This window comes from Ptychodera flava, chromosome 18, assembly GCF_041260155.1.
Source record: "Ptychodera flava strain L36383 chromosome 18, AS_Pfla_20210202, whole genome shotgun sequence".
NCBI classification, from domain to species: Eukaryota; Metazoa; Hemichordata; class Enteropneusta; family Ptychoderidae; genus Ptychodera; species Ptychodera flava.
Window position 1 is genome coordinate 38,001,556 of NC_091945.1, and position 19,077 is coordinate 38,020,632.

Genomic DNA, 19,077 nt, shown 5'->3' on the forward strand with positions numbered 1-19,077 from the left:
TTATTGCTTTTGTCAAGGGATTTCATACAAAAGTATACAATAATATTACATCCGTCAAATTGAATGTAGAGACAGCACTGAACATGTAAAGAGTACGTTCAAAACAACTGGTGATTTTAATATCAACAGACGAAATACATTGAACAAAAGTTTTAGCTTTGAGACAAATGGGAGCCTCCGCCCGTGTAAACAAACATTTTAAACTTGATACGACACAGCGACAACCATTGGACCGGAGAAGAGAACACCACAAGTCCCACGTTAGTTGAAGCAGACATGTCCCGAAGGTGTTCTCTTGTAAGGTTTCCATTACAACGACACAAATCTAATTTTTTCAAAATTAGGAATGCTTGCTACATCCGCACTGACCGCAGAATGATGTAAACGCGAATCTCACAAACATTTTCCAGATTTCCTTAAAATTGTGTAGCAATTGGCAAACTGTTGCATCGAACAGCTACAAAATACATCGACATATAAAATATGACTGCGTAGCTTACATTTCCCCGCAGAATGAGTTTGAAAACATGCGAAAAATGAATCTGACTATAGCAGACCCATGATAAAGAATAGGCGATACGCTCAAACTTGGTACCCTCAAAGCGGGAGTTTCGCAAAGCATCATGGGTATAGAACGATGGTCCACGGAACTGTGAAAGGGCTTACTTATGATTTTACGGTCCGTGAAAATCAAAAATCTAATTTCCCCATATAAGTTTAATCAGGGGATGAAGGCGATTTCAAATATAGGTAGTATTTGGGTGGGTTTTTTTCTCTTGTACCAATTTTTTAACGATAATCTCTGATTTGTTTTTTTTAATTTCAAAGAAATAGTAAAACGTTTAAGGACAGATCGAGCAAAAGTTTTAAGCTTTCGCTTTCGATGCGCGTAATAGATATACATTCTCTTCTTGACAGTAACTTGAGTAGCGACCGCTTTGCAAGTAAATTGAAGTGAAATGTCGAAGTGTATGTCCCTTTACCATGATGGCATGGGTTAACATGATTCATCACAAACAGATGGTGCTCATTCTGAATTTCGTCTTCAACCATGTAACAAAGGCTTGGTTTTGCACTATTATATGGTATTCCTGGTATTTTGTTTTGTTTTCTTTCAAGGGCCATGACTCAGTCATGAACTTCCTTCTTTCATTTTGTCCATGAACATTGCAAGTATTAAACTATAGACCTTTTATGACACTGGAATTACCCTATTCATACAGTCAGATTTGAATGTTAGGGAAAGCCAACCAACCGATTTCGCGAAAAGTTAATCTAAATTGTATTTAATTACATGTCAATATTCAATTTAAAGGTATTTTTAACAATTGTAAAACTTGAAGCAGAATGCTTCTATATTTTTTAGCTTCCTAAGCAACACACTTTCCGTAACTCACAGTGATCTGTCATGATCGCGTAAAATGAAAGTTTGCATTCTACAGGTCCTTTTTAACCTCTATGATAAACGCAAGTAAAAGCAGCATGAGTTTTCGTACGAACAAGTCGTATACTATTTCCTGTTCTTCTATTCGCAGAGGTTAAACTTCGAAAAACTCTCTGCAGCCACGATTTCACCCATTGCCGAGCTCGAGTCTTTTCGCTAAAAGTTGCGTCCATCGGAAATGGCTTACTTGAACTTTTAGGATCAAGGATCATGAAATTCTACGACAATGCTTAACGCTAAATCTGATTAAAATCGAATGTATGGCGACGTTCAACCTTTTATAGTTCTTTGCTATTCTCAATGGATGATACAGTTGTCGCACTGTCAGCACACGAGAACAGCAAAGAACAAGTAAAGCTGGAAACGTCGCCATCTTTACATCTGATTTTAATCAGATTGGGGCACACTGTGATTGAACATTTCACATAACTTCTACGAAGGTTTCCGTCGAAGAATATGTTAACGTACAATATTCATACATGGACATTGGCTGAAAGAAATAGATCTGTTTAATAGCTGACAAACTGCGAACACCAGACAGACAACATTTTCCCACTGCGAAAGAAAAAAACTAAATCTCAGAGCTGACAGACTCAATTCTTAAATTTCAAAACTGACTTTTTGTACTGATCTGCTTATATTCAAAATAAATCCCTTGTGAACCGACAAATGCGATCAACATGACAAAATAAACACTCTTTACAATTTATTCAAATGGTAAATGATGTGCAATTTGATGTTTGAGAGGATAATTGTAGGCAAGAAAACGTCAAATTTAAGGAACTCTGGCGCGAGAGGCATATGATCGATCTACGAAAGCAAATCTTGTCTTTAAACAAGAGGTCTTTACTCAATCTCCATATAAAAACTAAATTTTTGTGACATCTTCTATATGTTACTAAATACAATTTCCTTTTTTAGTATTCTGTAACACTGCAAAGTAGATAGATAGTATCTTGTCACTTTTCAGTTCAAAATAACAATTCCAGTCTTCAACCTTCGTCAGTATCATCAAAGTATGTAATACTGGTAGGTCCTTCCCTTTGATATCAGATTCATGGAATAAAGTGATAAGTTCCTGTACAAGCACTGCTTTATGCGAGGCTTAAGAGACATTATTGAAGCTTTCTTTTCATGTTATTATAATTTTTATGATATTTGATAACAACAATATTCTGAAATAGCATATTCTCATCAGCACGCTGCATTTTTCGCTTGAGCTAGACAGATTAATCTCGCTGGTAATTCATTATGTATCTCGGCATCGTTATGCTTTTTACTCAGTCTCTTTTCTGTATTTTCATCTAAACAAATCAACAAACTAGCCTAACACGGGCAATATAAATCACTTTAAATGTTGTAAATTTATAAGAAAATATTATCAGGTGCTTGCAGTCTTTTTAAATGTAACATATTCTCTACGTTCAAAGTTTTCGAATCCTTCAGCATTGAATGATCAATCCCCAGTGAAGTATTCATGTATGTGTCGCTGAACTTCTACAGTTGAGAAAAGAGAGATTGATGGGCTACATACTGTGGTTTGATATCATTGATTTTAGAGCAACCAGACAATGCCATCGTCAAACTCAACTCATCCCTCAGAATCTGTAACACTTGTCTGGCTCCTTCTTCACCAGCATATGAAAGCCCATAAATGATTGGTCTTCCAACAAATACAGCTTTTGCTCCTAGAGCCAATGCCTTGAAGACATCTGTACCAGTACGTACACCACCATCCATGTAGACTTCAATTTGACCTTTGACGGCTTCAACTATCTTTGGTAGGGCTTCTATTGTGGCAGGTACATAGTCTAACTGTCTCCCTCCATGGTTAGAGACCACGATACCAGCAACTTTATGCTGTACTGCCAGTAAAGCATCTTCTGGAGTTAAAATGCCCTTAAGGATGATTGGAAGACTGGTGATAGATTTCAACCATTTAATAGACTCCCAGGTAAGTGAAGCATCATAATATCCAAGTAAACCATCGGATGGTGATTTCTCTTTTCTTGTTTGTGTCTCAGTAAATTCCTTTGGCAAGTGAGGAAGCTTTAAATGTGGCGGAAACTGGAATCCACGATGTCCGACACTGCCAAGTCGCCTTTTCCCCTTATATGGTGCATCAACTGTCAAAACCAAAGCTTTGAAACCAGCAGCATCTGCTCTTCTGACCAGATCTTCAGATACTTTTCGAGCACCCCATACGTACAGTTGAAACCAACGAAGACAATGTGACGCTGCCTGACTTACTTCCTCCATTGATTTCGTAGAGCCAGTACTCAACACCATACATGTCTTCAAAGTGGCTGCAGCTTTTACTGTGGCCAATTCTCCTTCGTGACAGGCCAAGCAGTGAGCGCCTGATGGCGCTACGCAAATTGGGAAATCAACATGATGACCAAGAATCGATGTGGATAGATCTCTCTTTGAAACATCCCTCAAAATTCTTGGCCTAAGTCTCAACCTTTTGAATGCGTCTCTGTTTTCCTTAACTGTGATTTCTTCATCAGCCCCAGTGGTAAAATATATCAAGGTTTGTCTGTCCAAGTGTTCTCTTGCATAATTTTCATAATCATCAACGCATACCAGCATTGGTTTGGACATGGTAAATCGAATTCAGTTATGTAACCTCCTGCAAACAGATATAATAATAAAGTAAAGAGGCTGTTGCGTTGATCGCGGGGTGAACGCCTTGGCTTGGCAAGCTAGTAACTCAGCTGCAGAGAAAAGCCAGGCGACTGGGGACCGGTCTGGTACAAAATGAAGTGGCTTTTTTGTGCCGTCACATCATGTCACATCATGTGTTTCTTTCAAATATTATCAGCAGCTCACACGTTTGGTGTGACCTTTACCCCTGGGTGTCTAGATGTGTATAGATAAAACAGAGGTCAAAGAAAACGGTGTTCTGGTACGGTGGATAATCAGTCACACATTTTACTGGCAAATATTATGGCATTTTCAAAAGAGATCAAAAGCGCGAAAACATTAAATGAATCTGTAACTACGTGTGCAAAAGAATGTGCAAGCCCCTCAGCAGCTTGGCAAAAATCAATGTTCTCCACGTTTCGCTTTTTTTCCGATTTCAAAATTAAAATCATTGTGATATGTACAAAGTGGACATCTGAACAACAACGTCAGACTCGAAAATCATAAAAGCCTCCAAAATTGAGACCGTGAACAGCAGATTTTCTGGCTCATTATTTAAAATTAAGTTTAAAATTAAGCTTTTTATCGTCAACAACCTAATTTACAAAATCAGGTATTTGGCCGTTGATATCGTTTCAAGTAACCTCTTACTGCTATCAAATATTTCCATGTTTCCAAAATCTTCCCTACTCCACGGACACACTGCCCTTGTCTTACCCATACCCCACGGACACACTGCCCTTGTCCTACCCCCTACCCCACGGACACTATCCTTTTCCTGCCCCCTGTCCAACGGACACACTGCACTTGTCTTCCCCCTGTCCCACAGATACACTGCCCTTATGTGATGGATATAGCTTTGCTTACCGGATCTGTGAAGCTTACAGGACTGCAATGCTAGTCACAATTACTTGCAGCTTGGCAACAAATCGTAACTGGTGTCGCTTTGTATAAAGCTGCTGTGAAACAAAACTGATGCTGTGTCCTGTTGGCGTGTATTTCTAGCAATTTGCGCTCTCAGCCGAATGAATGACCTTTCGTCTTGTACTCATCCAGTCGCCTTATACCTAGATGTTATGTAACTGAGCAGGTGGAATATCTCTGAAGGTTACTCACGTAACTTTAAAGTTGATTTACCTCCGGATTTAAAAACGCGACAATTTGTCATATCAAGACTTAACAAGCACCACGGCGTGATTTATACATAATTGGGCAAGTAAAGAAGCAAAACTGGATCATTTTGTCGAGATTTTCTGACAAAACATTATGCAAGCAAGGTAACTGGAGCCTTTTCAGAGTCTAAACCTTTGACTTTCGAGTGTTGGTGATATTGTATCGACAGTAACGTCAGCCGGAGATTTGATCGATTCAATCAGTGATATCGTTCAACACTAAAAAATTGTTCAATGTCGATTTTATCGGATTCTGTCATCTAACACATCATAAAAATACTTTTTAAAGCCTTGCTCTTCATAAACCTTTGTTTACACTTTTTGATATTTTGCTATTTGTGGGGAAAAAAATTAAGCGAGATACGATTTCTTCGATCGGGAACAATTACGTACTTTAACGCAAAAAATCAGTAGGCCAGAGAAAAGTCTTGTTCACCGGATTTTTGACCAAGGTTCAGGAGCGGCGAGCGAAAATTTTTATTTATTCATTTATTTATATATTTAGGCCAAAGGTAACCGCGGTCCCTCTGACTTTTCAGCCGGGATGCAGACAAGGCAAAATAATCTTAAGCTAACCCGAAATATCACATAAGATACACTGATACTGGTTATTGAATTCAACACTATATTTCTAAACAAAAACATAGGGAATTACATATATATAGTCGGCGTTTGCACAACATATCTTAGTATTTCAACATGCTGTTAGAATAAAACTGATATGCACAGCAAATCACTGAAATACAACAATTCAGTATTGTCCTTCAATATCCTCCTGCTAGAACCTAGCATCTGAGTTTTTTCAATTTATTTTGGCCCCATGTCCTGGTCTCTTTACCGCTGTCATTTTACACAATGGTGTAACAACACTGTATTGTGATCTGAGTGAAGTTCTACAGTCATCGTTGAGAAGGTTCTCTTGTCCTCCACAATAGAAACAGCAAGCTTCAAATGATACTGTTGTTGCACTGTAGTAAGTTGTTTCCATTGGACTGGTACACGCCATAGCTTGGCATACAAGTATGAATTTGCAGAAATAAAAAAAATCCAAATCGGACAAAGTATAGAAGCGGCGATTCCGATGAACAAATTATTTTTTCCTTCTGGCCTTACATGAAACTTACGTAGATTTTGGAAAAAGTTTCATCGCGAAGTGATGTAATAGTTGAAGGAAAACTGCACTCAATTTTGGAACTCAGGAAATTTAAGCAAATTTTACTCGAAGACTTTCTGTCGAATTCAGTACGCTCAGCCGTTAACAATAAAATTGTCACCAAGTCAGATACGCTGGTCAACGCTCTTCAAGGGAAAGACATAATACCACAACAGAATGCCAACATTGCACACCTATACGGCACTCAATCAGTGGGCCTAAAACACACCTTTGTCATGAACATGATGGAAGATTATATATTAGTACATTGTGTTATGTCGATATTTAACGACGAAATGTATGTAACCACATTTTCCGAGAAATTTGTCCTGTATTAGCAACAAGAACTAAACATTTTGTTCCTCGATTTGAAGTTAAATATTGATTTCCCCCTAGTAATGACGATGCCTGTATTTTTCCGGATTATCTGGCTTGGCAGACACATTTCAAGGTCTTCTCTTTACATATTAGCCAGGAACCATGATTCAAGCACCGCTCTTTGAGAAGGTGATAGTTTTAGGCGCGATAAGTATATCCCGATCGTAAACTTTCTCTCAGGAACATTCCAGAGAATGTGCAAATTATGCGTTTTTATGCTTCAGGGGATTTGACGTCCTGGTGTCCTGACAACCAACTACACAGACGCGATACCTTGGTGATCCTAGTGTAAAGGTAAATTAACTAAGCTGTCAATTGTCATGCAAATAATATACATTTTACACCCATATCCGACTACACATTACATTAAACGAGCAACAGTTTCAGATATCGAGAAGGAAAATCTATAACAAAAGGTTGTGAACTACTCATGAAATATAAATCATTACATATAGCAAACACAACTCTTTTCGACAATATTAAGTATACACTTACATTACATATTCTATTATTTTATTTCCTAGTGGCACAATATAGTCATGATTTGAATAAAGGCTTATATTTCATTTCATTTAACTTAAGACCATGTTACATCACATTACATTACATTACATTACAAGGGATTACACCCTAATGTGTATTTATCGAATTGTTGAAGAACTGAAAACTACCTTCAACATTGAGAAAGTATACGAATTTGGCTGAAAATATGTTTTAACAAGTTTTTTCTCTCTTAGTGAGAGTGATGTCAACATTTAATAAGCCAGAGTCATGAAAAGTACAATAGCACAGACAGAAACAAGGGTGTACACATGAAACAGACACAGCCATTATTAGTACTGTTACGTATTTCATAACAACATTTTGTATTCTAATGTCTGTGATTGACAATATATCAACCACATATATGGGTACGGCGGTCTTCTGTCTTGCTGAGTTCACGTGTATTTAAGATTAAATTGAAATGGCAGCATAAGAATTGACCCCTCATCTCCCTTTTGGATTGCTTGAACATACAGTAAATTGAAAAACAAGACCTAGACCAGTCATTCAGTTTATTTGAAGCACATCTGATTTATTGTCCATATCAATTATTCATTTATCAATAAAACTCAGGTCCTGAAGCCTGTTACTGAAAATGGCCGATCAGAGCACAAGTATTGAAGGTCACGATTGTAGAATATTGCAATATATTGCAGGTACCTGCAAATGCATTGGCGATAGGGTCCTCTTAAAGTTTTAAGATTTACAAAAATAAAGCACATAGAAATCTAGTGTGCGTCCTTTCCCCTTAAACTTTTGCATATTAATTAAGGGACAAAGTCGGCCATTTTTATGAATTTTGTTTGATGCAAGATACTAGTTAAAATTAAGTTTAATCATAGTTCAATTAATGGTCATGACCATTAATTCATTTTCGCGATGGTTTCATGTATCGTGTCTAAAACCGGGGTCGAATATACACATGGACACCCATTCATTCAGTATCTTTCAACATGTCAGACAATTAAGCCGATCTCGTATCAAACAAAATTCATGAAAAATGGCCGACTTTTCCCCTTAAACTTTTGCATATTAATTAAGGGAAAATAAAGTAAAAAATCATATGACTACAATGTTATACTTGCTGAATTATATCCTGCTGCAATATGATGTAAGTCAAAACGTGTTCCTAGTCCTGATACCGGAAGTCTTTAAAGTCTGTTGCGTTCTGTTACATATTGTACTATTTTATAATTGCAATTAAATAAAGTACGTACAGCAAAATGTTTTATCTGCTGCAGAGTTTAATAGGCATGATATTCTCTCGTCCATGAAGACGCCACGATAAGTGACGTCAAACGCCTCGCTACTAGCTGCAATCAACAAACGACAGTTACAAAGACGCGATAGAACTCTTACGTGAACATCTCAAGATCAACGGTAAAAAGGACGATAACACAAAATTTGCGCTTTGATCATTTTCAACAGCATTAGAGAATAAAAGTATTGGTTTGCACTCACTATAGGAAAAAATTGCGAGACTGGAGCGAGAAAGTGACGCTTTCTCGCAATTGGTGAGAATCTCTTGTCATTCTCACTGCTACTGGTTAGAATTCAAAAATTCTCACCGGTGAGCAATGAGAAATGCTTTCCTTGGTGAGATAATAGAATCTCACTTAAGAGTTGATTTCTCACTGATCATCGGTGAGAATTCCAAAATTCTCACCAGTAGGAGTGAGATTGACAAGAGATTCTCACCAATTGCGAGACAGCGTCACTTTCTCGCCCTAGTCTCGCAACTTTTCCCTATAGTGACTATGAGCAATTCAAAAACCAACCCAAACATAAAACCATACGATAGATATTGTATGGTGACATATCATTTGTGAAATTTATGTCAATAAGGAAAACATTGTTTCGAAAGATATTAGCCTATACAACATACATTAAAATCACTACAGATATTTCTCAAAATATTATGGATCATTGAAGAAGGGAACAGTACCCCGCGTCATATTAATATGTCTAATTTTACAATTTTGCAAAGTGAGATTGATGGACTACATACTGTGGTTTGATATCATTGATTTTAGAGCAACCAGACAATGCCATCGTCAAACTCAACTCATCCCTCAGAATCTGTAACACTTGTCTGGCTCCTTCTTCACCAGCATATGAAAGCCCATAAATGATTGGTCTTCCAACAAATACAGCTTTTGCTCCTAGAGCCAATGCCTTGAAGACATCTGTACCAGTACGTACACCACCATCCATGTAGACTTCAATTTGACCTTTGACGGCTTCAACTATCTTTGGTAGGGCTTCTATTGTGGCAGGTACATAGTCTAACTGTCTCCCTCCATGGTTAGAGACCACGATACCAGCAACTTTATGCTGTACTGCCAGTAAAGCATCTTCTGGAGTTAAAATGCCTTTCAGGATGATTGGAAGATTGGTGATGGATTTCAACCATTCAATACACTCCCAGGTAAGTGAAGCATCAACCATACCTTTGGGAGCACCATATTCTAGCTCAACATCTTGGTCTTTAAAATGCTGTGGGAGATGAGGAAGCTGAAGATGAGGTGGCATATAAAACCCTCCTGCATAACACTCAGTACGCCGCTTTCCCGTAACTGGTAGATCCACAGTCAAAACCAAAGCTTTGAAACCAGCCGCCTCTGCCCTTCTCACCAGATTTTCAGGTATTGTACGAGGCCGCCAAACATACAACTGAAACCATCGAAGACAATTAGGAGCAGCTTGACTGACTTCCTCCATGGATTTTGTTGAATATGTACTCAACACCATACATGTCTTCATAGTGGCTGCAGCTTTTACTGTGGCCAATTCTCCTTCGTGACAGGCCAAGCAGTGAGAGCCTGATGGCGCTATGCAAATTGGGAAATCAACATGTTGACCAAGAAGCGATGTGGATAAATCTCTCTTTGATACATCCCGCAGAACTTCAGGTTTTATTTTCCAATTCTTGAATGCTTGTCTGTTTTCCTTTAGAGTTACTTCCTCATCAGCACCAGAAATAAAATATACCAGGCTTCGTCTGTCTAGATATTCTCTAGCATACTGTTCATAGTCATCCACACACACCAGCATTGGTTTAGACATGGTGAATTAAAATCGCAATTCGATAATCCTACAATGAATCGAGAGAGTATCTGTAAGACATTTGACATATTAAGATATGGTTTCAATTATTCCTGCAGAGGTGCAGAATGGTCCATGTGAGTGACAGTAATAGACATTTATTTTGTTACCCAATAGTTGTGTATATAGAAATTTATGGATGCAATTTCCAAAATTTAGAAAAACACATAGTACATGTACTATGTACATGTCGAGGAAAAGTTATCCTTTTCACATTTAATGGAGTGAATTTCCTTTTCTGCAAGTTCTATGGCAAAGTTATTGTCAATGTCATCAACATCAAATTGTAATTTCATTTGGAGGGTGTCATTTGGAGGGTATCATTTGTTAGTCCGGGCGTTGCATGGGCATGCATGCCATGCGATCTGCTCTGGCCAGCTGCTCAGGTTGTGCCGCTGATAATTTCTGTAAAATGAAGATAGGTAATCCTATAACATGACCTTACGCCTTGGAATTCATAACACGCAATGAGACTAATGACCGTAATCCAATTCAGTGGTACAGATGCTACTTTAAATGTTTGCATTTTCTTTTAATTATATAAGTCACATGCCGTGATTAAGAACATGCTGGATCATATGTGGCCCCTCCAGACCATAGCCCAGTCGTATAATTTAGTTTGTACTCTCCCGATGATGCCTGATTGGCCCTCCCAACCAAAATGTAGAGAAATTTATTTGGTGCGAGGTCCTGCCAAACTCCAAACGATGTCTGATCAGTCCTCCCGACCAAGTTTCCAACGTCAATGCATTGTGGGTAGTGGTAACATGTAAAAATGTATTGAATGTAAATAAAAATGCAATTCGTGCAAAGCCCTCCCGACGATGTCCCCATCGAAAAAATATACCGGTATTTCATGCAACAAAAATGTATTCAGTGTATTACGTGCAAGGTTTCCCGAACTTCATGCAGCACGCAACGTTTGATCAGTCTTTCCGACAAAGCCCCCAACGTAAATTTATTTCGAATGGTAAAATGTACAGTGTAAAAAAGAATTAAATGTAAAAAACCTATTTCATGCATGGTTAAAATGTAAAAATGGATGATTTTATCAGTGTTGCATAAGTAGCTTTTATTGGAGCTTGTAGTCTAAGCCATTAATGTTTTTTCATTCTTCATTGTAGAGTCGCCTATGAAGTTATAATTCGTCGTTCTTTCATGCGTAATTTCAAAAATTGTAAATATATATATATATATATATATATATATATATATATATATATATATATATATATATATATATATATATATATATATATATATATATATATATATATATATATGTCGGACGGCAAAACCTCGGGCTACTGTCCTGCAGCTACGTAGCCCATAAATTTTCCCGGCAGGCTTTTGTAATGCTGTCTTTCCCTAGCCAAGCATTAATGAGAGGTCATTTGCGAACAATTCTGTGGGCATGTAAGTTTCAACTTGATCACAAAACAAACCTACGGTGAAACACGCAAAAATTTTACATTTAATAGTCTCTGTGTGCAGGTCTGACTGTTGCTCCTGAAAGCCTATTTCCCTGACGTGGTTTTCAGAAGCGGTATTAAGGGAGCGTTTAGTTATTATGGCCGGGGTGGGCCGGCAAATTCTTCCCGCGCATCAGTCAAAATAAGTGAACCCCCTACCCATCGTACCAAAAAATTGATGACCCCCCCTTTTAAGATGACAAAAATTTCATGACCCCCCCCCCTCCCCCACATTGCTTCAGGAGAGCTGCACACACAAACACCTCGGGGCAGGGTATGGAGCAATACAATAAAAAAAAAATCTTAGATTTTTCCAAATGACCCTCCTTACAAACTCACAAGGTATTAGGCCTAATGCTCAGATTTCCCATTCTGACTTGCTATTATTTTGAAATTACCCCTCAAAGGGGTTGAACAGAAATTACAAGTGGATCGCAATATTTTTGCGCAAGCATGTGTGTACAAAATTTTGATATTTGAATTTAAAAGAAAATCAGCTGTTGATAATGTTGATTCACTATACACGGTAATGTATGAGAAAACTATGTAATAGTTTTTCAATGCAACACTATATCTATGCATTTATAGATATTTGATAATTTACACAAATGTATTTAACTGGCAACTGGCATGTGGACAAAAAGTTTGTCTTCAGAATTTCACCAAAAATGTTCATCAACTATACATGGGAGTCAATGATAAAATTGTGAATAATTTTTTTTCCAATGAAAAACTTGGTATACTTGTGCATATACAGATGTTCAATAATTGTACTTGATTAGAATATGATGGCCAAAGGTGTACATTATGTGTACAAGAAATCTGATTATGGAATTTCACTGAAAATGTTCATCCACTATACACGGGAGTCTATGAGGAAAGTATGAATATTTTTTTTCAATACAAAAATAGGTAAACCCGTGTATTTATGTACTCTCAATTATTGATATTAATGAACTTGATTAGATTAGGGTGGTAACAAATGGATGTGTTAACCAGAAATTGGATTTTAGAATTATACCAAAATGTAGATTCACTGTACATGGGAGTCTATGAAGAAACTGTGAATAATTTTTTTCCAGTACAAAACTATCAAAATTTGTGTATTTATAGACATTTGATAATTCATTATAAGTACTTAGTTAGCCTAGGATGGTTAAAGGTTGATATGTGTGTGCAAGAAATTGGATTTTGGAATTTCACCAAAATGTTGATTCGCTATACATTGAAGTCAATGAGAAAACTAAGAATATTTTTTTACAATGCTAAACTAAATTAATTTGTACTTTTATAGGTGTTTGATAATTGATACAAATGTACTTGATTCAAATAGGGTATTTGAAAGTTCAGATGTGGACAACAATTATGATATCGGAATTTCACCTAAAAGTATCGTTTAATTTTTCATGGTACTAGTAGTCTCAGTACAGGTAACTGTTAAGTAATTTCCCTGACAAAACTTGCTATATCTCTAATATGTAAGTAATAAGTTTTGTTCATTGCCCTCAGTGCAGTGAGCTTGATTTACAATAAGACAAGCCTCAGAGTTCCCATGTCAAGATGTTCATGTGACAGATAATTATACTTTTGTTCAGATTTACAGTTGAATAACTTCAGAGAATGAAATCATGCAACGAATCATTTTTATCTCCCAGAATATTTCTGAACACTGAAACTGCTTTTTGATGACACAGATACTTATGAAAATTAAGTGACCCCCCCCCCTGAGCTGTTTGAAAAATACATGAACCCCCCCCCCTTTGCAGTTTTCAAATTTGAGGTGACCCCCCCCCCCCTGGATTTTGCCGGCCCACCCCCGGCCATAATAACTGAACGCTCCCTAAGTATAATGGACCGGCCGGCAGCCTATGTCACAGGTAACTAATACACGTACAGCGATTTTATCGAGTGCTGCTCCCCAGAAAGGTAGCTCAACCCTGATGAAACACTAACTCGGTTATGTGATATCAATGTTTCATAATTACGATTTATTGTTCTGAATAATTATGAAAATAATATCATATTTTAGACTATTCATTTCCAGTTCGCCTGTGTTATGCGCAGAAAGATGCATTACATTGAACACAACACTCGCCCGTAGGGAAAGGCAGCATTACAAAAGCCTGCCGGGAAAATTTATGGGCCACATAGCTGCAGTACTGTAGCTGGCTCGAGGTCCGGGCTCGAGGTTTTGCCGTCTGACCTAAATACCCAGGCAAAACCTCGAGCTACAGTACTGCAGCTTTCGGCTACGGAACTGCAGCAATCTATAAAATTTATTTCCTACCCCGGCAGCACCTTTGAGGGGGCATATCATTGCGACTTTAGCAACTGGATAATCAAAGTGACCTTACCTTATAACGTATTAAAATCCTAATGTCGGGGTAGCGAGAGAGATGCGATCGTTCTCAGACCACCACCGGAAGTTCCATACAAAATTCTCTTGACAGTGTGTATGATATCGTGTGATTTTAAAGAGCGCAACGACCCTTGTCCCTTGATCAGGTAAAATCACACGAGGTCAGGTCATACACCAATGTTGTTTGTTCCCATAGGTCTAAATGACTGCGACACAGAAGCATAGAAGGGTTAATAAGATTTTGCAATTTTAAAAGGACGATAGATTACACATGTAAAATTATTTTCGTATTCTATACATATTTTGAGATTTCGACACACAGTCTGCCGAATCCGTGGCATTATTAGGCCAACCGAATTTGAATGTCGAAATCGAAGAAGAATTCTGAAATATCGTCATATTTCTTTCTGTGATTGTCGTTTTAGAGTTGGCATTTCCAACATCGGATTTTACATGTAACGCCGTGCATTACGCGGCCAGCTTATATATGATGATGATATTAGAGAACGAAACGCGTATTAGCTCGAAATCCAGCACATATGCAATGTTCGCACGAAACAAGTGAGAAGATGTAAAGACCATCGCTTTGCAATATGCTAGGAATAAATCGAATATCGAAATTTGGTGTAGAACAGGAAGTTAATTCGTTTGTCAATGTTTCATTTGTAAAGGCGGGCCTCCTTTTAAAAGGGCGCGCGAAGCAGTGGTTGCCTTCACTGTGTAAGTGGACACCAAATAGGCAACACGCGGGCACACGCTCCAGAAACTGCCACTTTTTAGTATTTTCCGGCCGCAACAGGGTAGAAAACTGCCAAGCAGTCAGTGCCAAGCTGCTGCCGATCGAACTCTGTGGTTATATTCAAAATCTAACGCGACTGGAAGATGATTTTTAGGAAATTCGAGCGTTGGTGTTGGGGAATCAATGACCATTGGCGATTTGAACGGACTATCAATCAAACGCTAACCTTGTATAAACTCTGTTTGCAGGATTAGCAAAAGAAGCCAAAAGGTTGAGATCAGTTTGTGTAATTAGGCCTAATGGTATAGAAATCAAACATCATACTGGCCAAGTGTTTGACTGGGAGGAGAACTCCACTAATGCGAGAACCTGGGATTGAAAATTGCGGCTTTAATGTTGACCTTGACCTGGCGTCGCAAGTCGGACGGCTATGCCAAACATAATAAGTTTCACATTAAATGAAAGTTTCAGTCAGGCATATTTAATTACAAACGAGTTACTCAGCTTTCTTTCAGAAACAGACGGCACATGGTCACCATGCTCCCCCCCCCCCCCATCCCAATAGAGCTGTTATTTGCGTTTGCAAGAGTGGACAAAGTTTCAGGGTACCTACTTTTCGGCTAGATGCGTTCCTTATTCAGAAGAAAATAATTGATGAGGGTTTATAAACACGTAATTAATTTGCAGTTCTCTACAGCTCGATATCTTTTCTTACTTTCTTTTTTCACTTTTCCCGGGATCAACTTGAAGAAGTGTTTTTATGTAACTATCATCGACTGACAGCCGTTCTAGATCCATAGCTGTCATTGTGCCAGACTTTCAGATCAGCATGCCAGAAAATGTCAAGACATTTTGACCGTTGACCTCGCTGTTAATTTTATGCAGGAAATTACAATAACGATGCTTGGTCGAATGACGCAGTGCCTTGAGGGTGGGATCGCCAGTGGTATATGGGGAGGAGTACCTTCCCGATGGTGATAAGTGGTGCAGATTACCGTCGCCTAGGTGACTGGCGTATACGCGTGCCAAACGACACCTATGGTTGATTTCCTGTTGACCAGTCGGATGGCAGAGTTGCAAATACCTGGACTGAACCATTTGGTTTTTTGTGGGTGTCGGTGGTACTTTGACAATATAAGTAAAGATGCACATATATTGAGTTTATTGTCTTGTTTATGAGCGGCCAGTATTTCCAACAGCATAAATTATGTGCATTTGCCCTTGAAGAAATAAATAATTTTCGAATAAAACATCGCGAATGTAACTACATTCCTTAAGCTCGACGTACACTTAAGTGCCCCAAAGAACCATGAAATCGCCCGACTTTCGATTGAAGAGATGAGTTTTGCCAAACCGCGTATACAGAAAAAGTGGCAGATGACTTTATTTTTAGAATCATAGACAGTATAGTATGGAAATCCGGTCACGACATGCGACATGCGACCTGCGATTCAAAACTGCGACCTGCGTCCTGCGAGTTTCGACCTGCGACTTCGGCATTTTATGGAAGACCGGTCACGACATGCGACATGCGACCTGCGACTTCAAAACTGCGACCTGCGTCCCGCGAGTTTGAAACATGCGACCTGCGACTTCTGCATTTAGACCTAGGTGTAACCTGCGACTTCACAACAGCGACCTGCGTGTTTGTCAAACTGCGACCTGCGATTCACAACTGCGACATGCGACAACAACACGTAACGTTTCATGGTGTTTTCCTCAGTATTAGATTGGAGGCGTCTTGCGTGAACTTTAATCCTTTGAGCGCCAAAGTCTATTTTTGTCCCCTTTATATAATAAACCCCTGTCAATTTTTCCTCCAATTTTTGCAAAAAATTGGGAAAAACCTGTAGCCAATGAAATGTGATGTCGATTTGGTCCAAAATTATCAAAAAATTACAGAAAATTCATACAATTGGTAAATTTTGCTCTAAAATTTTGGTGGGAGAAAATTACAGCGCTCAAAGGGTAAAACGTGGAAAGGAGATTTAACGTTCAACATCGATCAATTAATAAGCCATTGCTTTCGCTTGGTAAATCGTTCACCAAGTCTGGCAAAACTCAATTCATGTACACACCAGTTCACTCATTTTCATCTGGAGAGATAATTTTATGACGGAAATGTTGACAGTACGTGTTAATGCATGGAAAATAATATGCTACGTGATCTAGGCATTTATATGTTTATATTATAATTTCAAATTATTTTCGATATTCTTCGTCTGCCTTACCTCGTTTCTTTCCTTATGTTATCGACAAACTTTTTGATTTTTAGAAATCTCTGGTATTTATCCTCATTTCACTGTGGTATAACCATCTAGCTGTCTGTTTAATTCATCAGTTGTCCCCCCCCCTGTATCATAACTGCGTCAGTGTCATTGCAAACATTCGAATTTTCAGTTATTGTCGTTCATTTTCTAACATTTCCAGTTTTGTTCCAATTCTCCAGTGATTGATCATCGGATGTTGCCATCTTTTCGTCTAATTTCATTTTTACTTTTCGTCAAAAAATCGAATTGATCCAACTTTTGTTCAGTCGGAAAAATAAAATATTCTTACTGTTAACTTCGGACTACATTTGTCTACACAAATAACATATGCAAAGTAAAGCAGTTAAAATAATACTGATATTGACAGAAGTGCAAACATATTTGCTAACCATGAATAGCCAGAGACCGACTCAAGTTCTTTATAGATAACGCGAGTAAACCCTCCTACAATCATATTTTCAGTCTTTAAGCCTAATATGTACATACTATAATATGTCATATTATTTTTTGTGTGTATATAATATTTTAAATCATGTAGGCAGAAAAGTTCCAGAAACTATTAACACTGATGTAGACGTTTAAAACCCTATTGCTATTGCATTATTTCAGATCGGTTTGCCTTTCGTAAGAAGGAAAATAAATTTGTGCTCTTCGTTTGTGGAATTCTCTACCGTCACAGCTTCATGCACTTCTATCGCTGGTTGAATTCTTTCGCTGGCCGATTTTTGCGTAGGCCAGCGGTGCGAAAATAATGCTCTGGTCGCGAGAATGCGGTAAACCGGCTGTTTTAATATAGTGCAATGGTGTCCCTCGTGTTTTCAGGCTCGTGTTCAGAGCAATGGTGCGAACAAATCAAGACTGATATCGCAGTTTGACAAACACGCAGGACGCAGGTCGCTGTTGTGAAGTCGCAGGTTAGGCCTACACCTTGGTCTAAATGCCGAAGTCGCAGGTCGCATGTTTCAAACTCGCAGGACGCAGGTCGCAGTTTTGAAGTCGCAGGTCGCATGTCGCATGTCGTGACCGGTCTTCCATAGCATTTAGACCAAGGTGTAACCTGCGACTTCACAACAGCGACCTGCGTCCTGCGTGTTTGTCAAACTGCGACCTGCGACTTCACAACTGCGACATGCGACAATAACACGTAACGTTTCATGGTGTTTTCCTCAGTATTAGATTTGAGGCGTCTTGTGTGAACTTTAATCCTTTGAGCGCCAAAGTTTATTTTTGTCCCCTTTAGGCCTATATAATAAACCCCTGTGAATTTTCTCCAATTTTTGCAAAAATTTTGGGAAAGACCTGTAGCCAATGAAATGTGATGTCGATTTGGTCCAAAATTATCAAAAAATTACAGAAAATTCTTGGTAAAATTTTGCACTAAAATTTTGGTGGAGAAAATTACAGCGCTCAAAGGATAAAACGTGGAATGGAGATTTAACGTTCAACATCGATCAATTAATAAGCCATTGCTTTCGCTTTGGTAAATCGTTCACCAAGTCTGGCAAAACTCTCAATTCATGTACACACCAGTTCACTCATTTTCATCTTGAGAGATAATTTTATGACGGAAATGTTGACAGTATTCCGTGTTAATGCATGGAAAATAATATGCTACGTGATAGGCATTTATATGTTTATATTATAATTTCAAATTATTTTAGATATTCTTCGTCTGCCTTACCTACCTCGCTTCTTTCCTTATGTTATCGACAAACCTTTTGATTTTTAGATATCGCCGGTATTTATCCTCATTTTACTGTGGTATAACCATCTAGCTGTCTGTTTAATTCATCAGT

General features: G+C 38.2%; 2 protein-coding genes and 1 long non-coding RNA gene across 3 annotated transcripts; all 3 read right to left on the minus strand.

Annotated features, from left to right (window-relative positions):
- Positions 1-1,935: 1,935 nt before the first annotated feature.
- Positions 1,936-5,140, minus strand: LOC139117557 (2-Hydroxyacid oxidase 1-like). Its single transcript, XM_070680781.1, has 2 exons — positions 4,958-5,140; positions 1,936-4,076 (listed from the first exon to the last, which is right to left on the minus strand). Exon 2 carries the CDS (start codon positions 4,046-4,048, stop codon positions 2,942-2,944), a length of 1,107 nt encoding a protein of 368 aa, XP_070536882.1. The 5' UTR covers positions 4,049-4,076; positions 4,958-5,140; the 3' UTR covers positions 1,936-2,941.
- Positions 5,141-7,284: 2,144 nt separating this feature from the next.
- On the minus strand, positions 7,285-8,788 carry LOC139117560 (uncharacterized). The gene is made up of 2 exons (XR_011548552.1): positions 8,346-8,788; positions 7,285-8,076 (listed from the first exon to the last, which is right to left on the minus strand). It is a non-coding gene; the product is annotated as an uncharacterized lncRNA (long non-coding RNA).
- Positions 8,789-9,098: 310 nt separating this feature from the next.
- LOC139117561 (2-Hydroxyacid oxidase 1-like) lies at positions 9,099-14,410 on the minus strand. Its single transcript, XM_070680787.1, has 2 exons — positions 14,268-14,410; positions 9,099-10,430 (listed from the first exon to the last, which is right to left on the minus strand). The coding sequence occupies exon 2, from the start codon at positions 10,400-10,402 to the stop codon at positions 9,308-9,310; it is 1,095 nt and encodes a 364-aa protein (XP_070536888.1). The 5' UTR covers positions 10,403-10,430; positions 14,268-14,410; the 3' UTR covers positions 9,099-9,307.
- Between the last annotated feature and the right edge of the window lie 4,667 nt (positions 14,411-19,077).

Coding starts and splice junctions, on each gene's coding strand:
- LOC139117557 (XM_070680781.1), bottom strand. CDS start 4,048: ATGTCCAAACCAATGCTGGTATGCGTTGATGATTATGAAAATTATGCA.
- LOC139117561 (XM_070680787.1), bottom strand. CDS start 10,402: ATGTCTAAACCAATGCTGGTGTGTGTGGATGACTATGAACAGTATGCT.